This window comes from Gekko japonicus, unplaced genomic scaffold, assembly GCF_001447785.1.
Source record: "Gekko japonicus isolate JY-2015 unplaced genomic scaffold, Gekko_japonicus_V1.1 scaffold248, whole genome shotgun sequence".
Classification (NCBI taxonomy): domain Eukaryota; kingdom Metazoa; phylum Chordata; class Lepidosauria; order Squamata; family Gekkonidae; genus Gekko; species Gekko japonicus.
The window spans coordinates 875042-887244 of record NW_015169782.1 but is presented as its reverse complement, the minus strand read 5'-3'; the positions used below and the strand labels follow the sequence as shown (position 1 = coordinate 887244).

General features: G+C 51.0%; 1 protein-coding gene across 1 annotated transcript in view; it reads left to right on the top strand.

Annotated features, from left to right (window-relative positions):
- The first annotated feature begins 79 nt into the window (after positions 1-79).
- VEGFB (vascular endothelial growth factor B) overlaps positions 80-12203 on the top strand; it is a 31864-nt gene continuing 19740 nt past the window's right edge. The window contains exons 1-2 of the mRNA XM_015416828.1: positions 80-342; positions 5026-5068. Coding sequence (XP_015272314.1) covers positions 271-342; positions 5026-5068 — 115 coding nt within the window. The 5' untranslated portion in view covers positions 80-270. The remainder of the gene's footprint in view (positions 343-5025; positions 5069-12203) is intronic.

The following is a 12203-nucleotide window of genomic DNA, read 5'->3' as shown; positions in this document are numbered from 1 at the left end:
GTCCCCCCCTCCCCCGTTTTCGATGGATTGAGCGGTTTTTTTGAGCTGACAGCGGGCTCCCCCCCCCCCCAACAAAAAAAAAAGTTTGGCAAAGTGTCTTTGCGTTCAAGACGAGGCTGGAAAGGGGGGGCGGCTCGCCTCGTCCCCCTCGGCCTGGATTACAATGCCAGGGTGCCAGGAGGCGACCGGAGAGAGGGGGCTGCCCGGATCTTCGGGGCACGAGTACTGAAGACGCCCCTGGCCGCTTACCACCGCCCACCCCAAGCCACCATGAATGCCCCCTGCAACGCCCTTCAGCTTCTCCTGGCAACAACCTTGCAGATCCTGTATTGCGCCGCCACGGTAGGTGGGCACCGAGCGCGAGGTGGGTGGGGAGTTGGCACCGAGGGACGCCCCGGGCAGCATTGCTGGGCGGGGTGGGGGCGTAAGGGAGCAAGAACGAGGAGCTGGCCGCGCCGGGGGGGGGGGACACCGGGAACGAGGTGCAGGCAGCTGGCACCGGGAGGTCTCGGAGGTGCGGGCATTGGTGCGGTGGCAAGGAGCCGCAGAGGGCACAGCTGGCAGCCAACGGAGTGTGGCAGGAAGAGAAGAGGGTATCGTGGAGTGGAGGGGGGCGAGCTGAGGAAGGACTGATGGGGCTGCAGGCGAGGGGGTGTGGTTCCTTCCTCCGGGGGAGGGTCCCTGGCCCGACGTGGTGTGCCCACCAGTCGGTGCCCCTCTGGGAGGGGAACTCAGCTGGCGCGGGGGGTAGGGAGTTGCGTCCTCCAGTGGGAATTATTCACTGATCCAACTTCCTGCAGCTCCGATTTATTGCCACCGGGCACTGCCCTCTGCCCTCCACTGCCTGGGAGTTGCCCCAGACTAACCAGCTCCCCCCAGACCAACGTTCCTTAAAGACCCGGTAGGATTTAAGGGGCAACCTGGAAAAGACCACTTGCCTCGTCCCCTCTAAATCCTCTTTAGCCACGCCTCTTTTTGTACCCAGGGTCAGCAGGGCTCTAGACAGTGCCCAGGAGTGCTTGTACATCTCTCCCACCCCCTTTCCCATTTGAGAGGCCATCTGAAGGTCTAACAAGGGACCCCAAAAGGTGGCCATTGCCCTAGAGGCATTGAATCTGGAGGGCAAAAGGAACTACTAGAAACGCTGTCTGCACATGTTTAGAGGCAATGCTCCCTCTAAACTGTGGAGTCTTGTGAGCAAAAATTCTACTTTGTGAGCTACCGGCATGAAAGTTGTGAGTGACTGATTTAGCTACTGCATAAATTGGTTTGCTCTGGAGCCATCCTTCCTGAGCAAAGACAAAAATGTGTGAGCCAGAGGCTAAAAAACTGTGAGCTAGCTCACACTAACTCAGCTTAGAAGGAACACTGCCAGAGGTCTTTTACTTCCCGTATTCCAGGTTTCAGCCCTGGAACCGCATTCCAGGGTTGAACCCTTGGCAAAAAAAGAGAGGAAATCTTGCCAGCCTTTTATCCCCAATGGCTGAAAAGGTTGAATCTTTCATCTCGTCCCCAGGTTTTAATCCAATTTGCTATGCTTGTTCTTCTCTTCTCCCTTGAAACGGTCCCAGCACTTTCCGTCTTTGCTTGTTCTTCCGAATACCTCTCCAGCTTTGCCTTAAATAGTTGCTAAAGACGTTTCAGGTTTAGCTGCTGGAAAATAAGTGCGGATCCAGCCTTTGAGAGAAGGTGGGGTTACGATATTACCCTGATATAGTTGCTTAAAGCACTCCCCGTACAATTGGGAATCTTGACAACAGCCCTATAAGGTAGGACAGCACAGTGTTGCAGACAGGAGGCTGGAGATCAGAGTGACAGGCATAGCAGAGATTTGAACCAGGGTCTTCCGAGGTCATAGCTGGGTCGCAGCCACCGGGTTACAGTTGTCCTTTGCACCGATCCCTGCAGTTAGCACTGCCCAGAGGGGCTTGCCATCACACGTTCCTTGCACAAGGACAGGAGGTCGCTGCCACGTGGCTTCTGACAAGCCCGTGTCCCTTCCCTGCCCCCTCTCTCCCAGCATGTCCTATAATGCACAGGAGCCCATGGATGTGCAGCGATGAACCAGTCCACGCTGAGCACATCCCCTGATGCAACACCAAAGACAAAAGTTGCCGTCACACATCTCCCCCCCACACACACACACACACCAGCGGGCTCACTTTCGGGAAAGGCCGTTCACCTGTGGGTCACCCAGCTGCGCTTTCCTGGCTCATGAAACACGCACCAGCGAGTCATCGCTGCGACATGTCTTGGAGAACTTCCACGCGCTCCAAGAATCCAGATGCTTTCTTCCCTATTGTCCTGACAGCCTGGGTTTCCTCTGCCCCCATGTGGGATCTCTCAGTGGTAGAGTGTGTGTGTGGGGGGAGAGGAGTGCCCTCTGCACGGGAAACATGAGCAGCTTGTGGAATGCGTTACCACAAGACGTGGTGGCAGCCGCAGAGCTTGACGCCTTTGAGGAGAGGCTCCTACGGATCCCGAGGGAAAAGCGAGCGCCATGCAGAGGCGAACAAACCAGGGTGGGTGGGAACGGAGGAACGGACGCTGGTTTCATGTTTTTGTTTATGAACTTCCAGAGGCATCTGGCTAGAAACAGGACACGGGGACTGGACGGTCTGGTCCAGCAGAGCTCTTTATGCCCTTATCATGAAAATCTGAGCAATTCGAAGAGGAGGGGGGGTGATTCAAAGGGATGGAGATTTGGGGGAGAGATGTCTGTTTGGATCGTCCAGGCTTTTCCCCTTGGCAAGATGTCCTCTCTTTATCCTAATCCCCTGAGCAGCGAGTCTGTCTTAATTCCACGGGGTGCAGAAAACTGGGTTGGAGACAGAGCCAGCTCCTTGAACATCTCTGCTTTTTTAAAAGAGAACAAGTTGCTAGTCCTTAGGTTTGCTAATTTGTCTGCATACAGACATGTGGCCCATGTCTGCTTAAGAAGCCGGGCTGGTTTATTTGTTAGACGTTAATTCGGCCTTCTCCAAGAAATTCCAGTGGTATAATTCCTCTCCACCCCCCTTAGCCCAGGCTACTGTGACCTTGTCAGATCTTAGAAACTAAACAAGGTCAGTCCTAATGACTACTTGGATGGGATGGAAGACCACCAAGGAAGTCCAGGGTTACGACACAGAGGCAGGCAATGGCAATCCACCACTGAATGTCTCTTGCCTTGAAAATCCGATGGGGTGGCCATAAGACAGCTGCGACTTGATGGGGGGGGGATTCCTTTTAACAACATTTTTGACATGATGACTGGCCCAATGTTGCCTAGTGATCTTCACAGAAATTTGGACCCATGTCTCCCCAGACCAAAGCACTGACCAAGAAACCACTCTGGCTGGAGTGACTGAGACTCCCCGTGGTCAGGAAGGAAAGTCTCAAAGTGCTTCCCTTCCTCCCCTAGCAGAAGCAAACATATATCATGCAAAACGTATCATGCAAAATTCAGAGTAAATTATATAAAGTCAGATACACCATGCAAATGAGTTCAGTTTTACATCATTTGTTTGTGTCCGTGTAAAGTGCCGTCAAGGGGCTGCGGTGGCTCAAGTGGTTAAGACGCTGAACTGCAGACCGGAAGGTTGGTCGTTCAGCAGTTCGAGACCCAAATGCTGCAAGAAGGAGTGAGTTCCCATCTCTGGTCCCAGTTCCTGCTAACCTAGCAGTTTGAAAGCAAGAAATTGCAAGTACATAAAAAGGTACCGCTTCGGTGGGAAGGTAACAGTGTTCCGTGCGCCTTGGCCACATGACCACGGAAACGTCTTTGGACAGCGCTAGCTCTTCGGCTTGGAAACAGAGATGAGCACCGCATCCCTAGAGTCGGATTCGACTGGCTTTCGAGCAAGGGAAACCTTTACCAGTTTGGTGTAGTGGTTAAGTGCGCGGACTCTAATCTGGGAGAACCGAGTTTGATTCCCCACTCCTCTACTTGCACCTGGCTGGATGACCTTGGGCAAGCTGTAGTTCTGATAAGAGCTGTTCTTGAAAAAGAGCCGTTTCTGTCAAGAGCTCTCTCAGCCCCACCTACCTCACAGGGTGTCTGTTGTGGGGAGGAGAAGGGAAAGGAGTTTGTAAGCCGCTCTGAGACACCTTTGGGTAGTGAAGGGCGGGGGGTATAAATCCAATCTCCTCCTCCTCCTCTTCTTCTCCTACCTTTACTAAAGTGCCGTCAAATCACAGCCGACTTATGGCAACTCCGTACGGTTTTCAAGGCAAGGGACATTCAGAGGTGGTTTGCCATGGCCTGCTTCTGCATAGCTACCCTGGGCTGCCGTGAGGGGGGGGTCTCCCCTCCAAATACAAACCAGGGCTGGCCCTGCTTAGCTTCCGAGATCTGATGAGACCAGGCCAGCCCGCGCCATCCAGGTCAGGGTACATCGTTTATACATTTGGTTTAATTGGGTCCAAAATGGGGGGTCTTTTCTTCTTCTAACCCTTACCCAACTATGCACAGTCCATGAAGGCAGCAGGAAAAGACCCGACGCCAGATGGAATTCAGCCAAAGGAGCCAGGGGGCCGCCCTGAGCAAGGCTGTTAACGGCAGGACGTTTTGGAGGTTGTCAATTCATAGGGCCGCCGTAAGTCAGCACAGACTTGACGGCGCGTCACGGATGGACACACGCTCTGCTTGTTACGTGTGGGTTCACAAACGTACCCTGCTGGTGATTGTGGGTTCCACAGCTCTCACAAATGTACTCCACCCACCCACACCCCTTTGCTCAGTCTTCCCAACTGAGGCCTCACATCCACCTACCTCGCACAAGGATTTTTCACCTCCCGCACACCCCAACTCACAAGTACACATCACCCTGCTGCCACTGTAAGATTGCCGCAACCGCTTGTGTGCCCCAGCTGTGTCTGCCTGTACCGGTCATGGGGCAGGGGAGATAGAAGGATGGATTGTTGGGTTTTTTTGGCTGGCCCTGAGAAGGAAGAGCAGAGAAAGCTCCAAACTGGACTTTACATAGAAGGTGCGGATTTAGCCCTCTTGTTTCTGACCCGATTCCATTTCTGATCTGTTCGCAGGTGATGCGTCCTGAGGCTGACGCGACCCACCCATCCGGGGAAGGTAAGAACCGGGTGAGGGCTGTGGTCATCGCCAGGGGTACAAAATGCGGGCAAACTGTCCCAGAACTCCCCACAACTAGGTTGCCAACCTATTGGTTTCTATCCCCTAAGGACAGTGGGCGAACTAGTACCAGTCCCACCTTTGACCTCCGGGGCAGCGGCTCACAGAGTCCAAAATGAAACCTCTTTGCTTATCGGGTAAACTGGCATTCGTGGTCATTAATGCATTTGTCTTCGTTAAGTACGACATATGAAACTAGGTAAGGCCTTTATGATGTTGACATTCCGTGCACACGTGAACGTACAAAGCTGCCTGGTACCGAGTAAGATGATCAAGGTCTCCAGTGGATTGGCATTCGTGGTTATTAATGAATTTGTCATTTTGAAACAGTGATGGGAAGTGGCATCAAGTCACAGTTGACTTATGGCGACGCTCTAGGGCAGGGGTGGCCAAACGTGCTTAACGTAAGAACCACACAGAATAAACATCAGATATTTGGGTGCCACAAGACATGAACAGATATTACACATGTGTTTTTATTGGAAGATATGCAAATTTGCTTTTTATTAACATTTAATGAGACTGTCAGAAATAAAAACAAATATTGATAGTATTTATTTGTCCAATGATATTTATTTGTTTGCTGATGATATTTATTTGAGAGAGCGAGAGAGGTGGAAAGAATGAAAGAGGTGGAAAGGGAATAAGAGAAAGAGAGAGAAACAAAGAAAGCAAATAGATGGGGAAGGGAGGGAGGAGGAAGAAAGGAAGGAAGGGAGAGAGAGGAAGGAAGGGAGAAAGAGAGAACAAAAGAAAGAAAGGTGGAAAACAAATAGATGAGGGAGGGGAAGGAAGGGAGAGAAAGAGAGGGAAAGGAAGGAAGGAAGGAAGGAAGGAAGGAAGGAAGGAAGGAAGGAAGGAAGAAAGAAAGAAAGAAAGAAAGAAAGAAAGAAAGGAAGGTAGAAAGGTAGAAAGGTAGAAAGAAAGAAAGAGGTGGAAAGAAAGCAAATAGATGGGGGGGAAGGGAGAGGTGGAAAGAAAGCAACTTTAACAAACAACCCTCCCCCCATAACCACTCGTGCCGGCTTGGCAAAGGGATTCAAAGAGACAAATGCCTTCTCCAAGCTAGCTGCCAGGGGGTGGGGGGGCTTTTTTTTTAAACCCCCAAAGGGATATTTTTATTATTTTTTCATAAGACTATATAACTACAAAGAAATATAGGGAGGGGGACTACAAGTATGGATAAAGAAAAGAAACCCACACTAACTAAAAACCCAAGAGAAGGAGATCATATCCGTGTTAAGCTAAATGATAGTAATTAAAGTGCTAGTAAAACAATATACTTGTAAAGTTCTTGTTTTTCACAGCTTCTGCGGTTGGGGGGGGCTTCTGATAACACATTTAAAGTTAAGGTTGCTTTCTTTCTCTGCTCTCCCCCACCTCAAGCCTACCCAGGGAGGGGAACACTGGATGGGGAAGGGGAGACTGACCGGGGAGGCATGCCTCCCTTTCGCTTCCCCAGCGAGTCTGCTGGGAGCCGCACAATATGTGTGGAAGAGCCTCACGTGGCTCCCGGGCCACAGTTTGGCCACCCCTGCTCTAGGGTTTTCAAGGCAAGAGATGGACAGAGGTGCTTTGCCATCGCCTGCCTCTGCGTAGCGACCCTGGGCTTCCTTGGTGGTCTCCCATCCATGATCTGATGAGATCGGGCCGGCCTGGGCCAGCCCACTACATCCTAAACCGTGTAATGCATTTGTGATGTTGACGGTGCATACGAAGCTGTCTTGTACTGAGTCAGATTGTCAAGGTCTGTGTGTCTGCCTTTTTGGCCTACCCAGGTCAGCATTGTCCACTCTAACTGATAAGTGGCTCTTCAGGGGTCTCAAGGTCAAGGTCTTTCATGTCACCTGCAACCTGGTCCTGCTCAGTGGTGCTTAAATACTGACACTGTGGGGCAATGTTCCCTCTAAGTTGAGTTAGTGTGAGCTAGCTCACAGTTTTTCAGCCTCCAGCTCACAGATTTTTGTCTTCACTCAGGAAGGATGACTCCAGGGCCAACTAATTTATGCAGTAGCCAAATCTCTCACTCACAGATTTCATGCCAGTAGCTCACAGAGTAGAATTTTTGCTCACAAGACCCCACAGTTTAGAGGGAACATTGCTGTGGGGTGTTGGGGCGGGGCGAAGGACTCAGAGACTCTGACGTGCACCCCACCACCATCCATGCTATGGAACATTCCACATGTCCCTGTCTGTTCCTGCAGCTCCTTCTGATTCCCAGAAAGATTATTTCCAGGGTCACACAACCTGTGCAGAGGAATAGCCAGGCCCAGCAGTGGGCTGGAGTCAGAAGAGACTAGAGGATGAAATCAACCCCGTTTCCGGACCGGACCGGAGCTTCCTGACAGAGCAATTTCACACTCTTTTCCTTCTTCCTTCCAACTCTTCTGCATGCAGGTCCTGTAACCCTGGGAATGAGCGTTCTACACGTTGAAAGGGGCTGCAGGGGAAAACTCAAGAGTGGTAGCGGTAGGGTACTGGCTGGTGTCTTACTATGGGCTACCTCACTGCAGCCTTGTTCATCACAAGGAGGTTGGGGAGCTGACACTTGATAGAAAGATCATCCCAACATGTGTCGGTCCCCCGAGACAGAATGGTATCCTGCCGCTCACGCCTCCAATTCCCATGTTCCTCCATGATCACAGAGTTGGAAGGGACCTCCAGGGTCATCTAGTCCAACCCCGTGCACAATGCAGGAAATTCACAAATACCTCCGCCCCCCCCCCACACCCCAGTGACCCCTGCTCCATGCCCAGAAAATGACAAAAAACCTCCAGGATCACTGGGGGCCAAACTGGCCTGGAGAAAAATTGCTTCCTGGCCCCAAAGTGGCGATCAGCATTTCCTTGGGTGTGTAAGGAAGGGTCACAAGCATGGAGCACTGAGGCAACCCTTCCTGCCCTCCTGCTCGTGATCTGCTTAAGTTCACAGAATGATGAGGGTTTCCAACTCCGAGCTGGGAAGTTTGTGTAGATTTTTTGGGGGGGAGCCTGGGGGGGCAGAGTTTGGGGAGTGGAGGGACCTCAGCAGGATATGGGGCCACAGAGTCCACCCCCAACCAATGTTCCCTCTAAGCTGTGGAGTCTTGTGTGCAAACATTCTACTTTGTGAGCAACCGGCATTAAAGCTGTGAGCCAGCGATTTGGCTACTGCATAAATTAGTTTGCTCTGGAGCCCGTCCCTTCCTGAGCTAGGACAAAAATCTGTGAGCTGGAGGCTAAAAAAACTGTGAGCTAGCGCACACTAGCTCAGCTTAGAGGGAACACTGCCCCCAACCCCCAAGCAGCTATTTTCTGCAGGGGAACCGATCTCTGTATTCTGGAGACCGGTTGGAATTCCAAGAGATCTCCAAGCCCAGCCTGGAATTTGGCAGCCCTGTCCATGGTTCTGCAGCCACTTCCAGTCCCTGGAAAGATCATTTCCCCAGGATCAAGTCGTATAGAGGAACAGGATGGGGGGGGGGATTGAGTGAGGAGGACAAGGACCACTCCTCCGTTCTCCTTCCGCAAGTGCAGCTCTGCCAAGGAAAGGGGTCAGTTTCGTCCTCTTGTCTCGCTGCACTCCAAGCCACCCTACCTCATGACCCTGCCGACCCTAGCCTGGAGATCTTCCAGAATGACAACTGATCTCCAGATTACAGTTCCCCTGGAGAAAGCGGCTGCTTTGGAGGGTGGACTCTTTGGCTTTATACCCTGCTGAGGTCCCTCCCCTCCCCAAACCCAGGCTCCACCCCCATATTGTCCAGGGATTTCCTAACCTAGAAATGGAAAGCCTGTCCTCTGTACAGATCCTGCATCCCCACGAATCATCATTCTGGGAGGTTGGAAAGAGATGCAGGAAAGATGATGAGATGATGATGAGATGAGATTGGATTTATACCCCGCCCTTCACTTGGAGTCTCAGAGCGGCTTACAAACTCCTTTCCCTTCCCCTCCCCACAACAGACACCCCGTGAGGTGGGTGGGGCTGAGAGAGCTCTGACACAAACTGCTCTTTTTCAAGGACAGCTGTGCCAGAACTATGGCTTGCCCAAGGTCATCCAGCAGGTGCAAGTGGAGGAGTGGGGAATCAAACCCGGTTCTCCCAGATTAGAGTCCGCACACTTAACCACTACACCAAAGGAGAGGAACAGGCTAAAAATCCATGCGGCTTCTGCGTGGAGATAGTAGGATGCTGCTCAGCGTGTGATACAGCACCCTCAGTGGTATCGTGCATGGCAATGTGAGTAAAATAAACATGGCTCTGCCCCAAGGAGCTTACAGTAGAAAATTGGACAGTAGAGAGGAAATGGAAAGACAGGAGCGGTGAGAGAGGAAAGTCCCTTGGGCCCCAGGGAGAGGGTGAGAAATGAATAATTCTGGCGGAAGAATGAAATAAGCTGCATTGTGATATCAGACAAAAAAACCTGTTTATCCAAAGGACTATGCCACTAGAGTTGTTAACCTCCAGGTGGGGCCTGGAAATATATTACAATGATTTCCAGACTACATAGGTCACTCTCCCTGGAGAAAATAGCTACTTTGGATGGTAGACTTTATGGCATCGTATAAGAACATAAGAGACGCCAATGTTGGATGAGGCCAAAGGCCCATCCAGTCCAACACTCTGTGTCACACAGTGGCCAGAAATACCAGTGCCATCAGGAGGTCCACCAGTGGGGCCAGGACATTAGAAGCCCTCCCACTGTTGCCCCCCCCCCAAGCACCAAGAAGACAGAGCATCACTTGCCCCAGAGCCCCTACCTATACCTTGTGGCTAATAGCCACTGATGGACCTCTGCTCCATATGCTTATCTAATTCCCTTTTGAAGCCGTCCATTCTTGTAGCCGCCACCACTTCCTGTGGCAGTGAATTCCATGTGTTAATCACTCTTTGGGTGAAGAAGTACTTCCTTTTATCCGTTCTAACCCGACCGCTCAGCAATTTCATGGAGTATCCTGCTGGGGTCCTTCGTCTCCACAAACCCCATCCTCCCCAGGCTCCACCCACAAAATCTTCAGTATTTTCCAACCTAGAGTTGGCAACCTATGTGCCACCCTGGCTGCCACTGTGGCTAAGTGTACAGCATGGAAGCCTGCAACCAAGGAGACCAAGTCCTATGAGGAAAGGTTGAAGAAGCTGGGTATGTTTAGCCTGGAGAGGAGATGACCGAGAGGTGATATGATAACCATCTTCAAATATTTGAAGGGCTGTCCTATAGAGGACGGTGTGGAGTTGTTTTCTATTTCCCCAGAAGGTTGGACCAGAACCAGCAGGTTGAAATTAAATCAGAAGAGTTTTCAGCTAAACATGAGGAAGAACTTCCTGACACGTTAGAGCGGTTGCTCAGTGGAATAGGCTTCCTCGGGAGGTGATGATCTCTCCTCCTCTGGAGGTTTTCAAACAGAGGTTAGATGGCCATCTGACAGCAATGCAGATTCTGTGACCTTCTGCAGATCACATGAAGGGAGGGCAGGGAGGGTTGCCTCAGTGCTGAGTTCTTGTGGCTCTTTCTCACACGCCCAGGGAAATGCGGATCACCACTTTGGGGTCAGGAAGCCATTTTTCTCCAGGCCAATTTGGCCGGGGATCCTGGAGGGTTGGGGGGTTTTTTTGCCATCTTCTACGCATGGAGCAGGGGTCACTGGGGTGTGGGGGAAGGCATTTGTGAATTTTCTGCATTGTGCACGGGGTCAGACTAGATGGCCTTGGAGGTACCTTCCAACTATGATTCTAAAGACAGTTGTGAATATGTGCAGTTCCAGATCCTTAGACTGCTGTTGACAAGAAGTAGAGTGGAGTGGGGAGAGTTCATAAGAAAAGGTCCGATGGATCTCTCCTGTCACCATCCTTGACCACCCAGATCTCCCTTACTAAACCTGGATATTTTGGGTAAATGGGGTGTTAGAGCCAGCCCACAGGAGCATGTCTGTCACCTCATGACTGCAATACCCATGATGGACTGCATGTGTGCATAAGCCATCACAGAGAACAATTCACGTCCGTATCTTCTTAAACTAAACAGTTTTTAGTTGAGTCAGTTCAGCTGTGTGTCATCTGTTGCACACAGTAGATGAGTGCAGAGTAATTCAAGTTACACTCCTGCAAATATGAACCAGCTTGTAAACCCATCTGCGTATCTAATAGAGACTTATGCATAAATATCTCAGTTGGCAGATGTATATATTTTATATATTTAAAATGTTATACACACACATTTATATATTAAAATGTGGCTACCTTTCCTCCTTATTGACCTCAAGGCAGCTGACAATACAAATAAAATACATAAAAGATTACATTAAAAAAACATAAAACCTACATTTAAAAGTACAATTTAGGACTGCTTTTATCAAAAGTTTGGTGTGGGGGCCAGTTTGGTGTAGTGGTTAAGTGCATGGACTCTAATCTGGGAGAACCGGGTTTGATTCCCCACTCCACTTGCAGCTGCTGGATGACCTTGGGCAAGCCATAGTTCTGGTAAGAGCTGTTCTTGAAAAAGAGCCATTTCTGTCAGAGCTCTCTCAGCCCCACCTGCCTCACAGGGTGTCTGTTGTGGGGAGGGGAAGGGAAAGGAGTTAGTAAGCCACTACGAGTGAAGGGTGGCGTATAAATCCAATCTCTTCCTGTTTTCAATTTAGGGTTGCCAGCTCCAGGTGGGGAAGTACCTAGAGATTTGGGGGATGGAGCCTGAGGAGGGCGGGGTCTGGGGCGGGGAGGAAACGTGGTGGGGTATGATGCCACAGAATCCACCTTCCAAGGTGGCCATTTTCTCTAGATGACCTGATCTGTCGCCTGGAGATCAGTAATCCGAGGAGATCTCTAGCCACCACCTGGAATTTGGCAACCTCATTTCAACTGCCCCCTAAAGATCGACCCTGAGGGAGCCAGAAGCACCTCCCTGGTGAAGTTGTTCCATAATCGTGGGGCTGCCGTGGAAAAGCCCCTCTCTTGTGTCCCCACCAAATAAGCCTCTGTAATCGATGGGTCAGTCAGGAGAGATTCTCCCTGTGATCTTAATTCCTGGGCAGGAACACATGGCAGAAGACGGTCCGAGAGAGAGAGGGAGAGGGGGAGAGAGAGGGAGGGAGAGAGG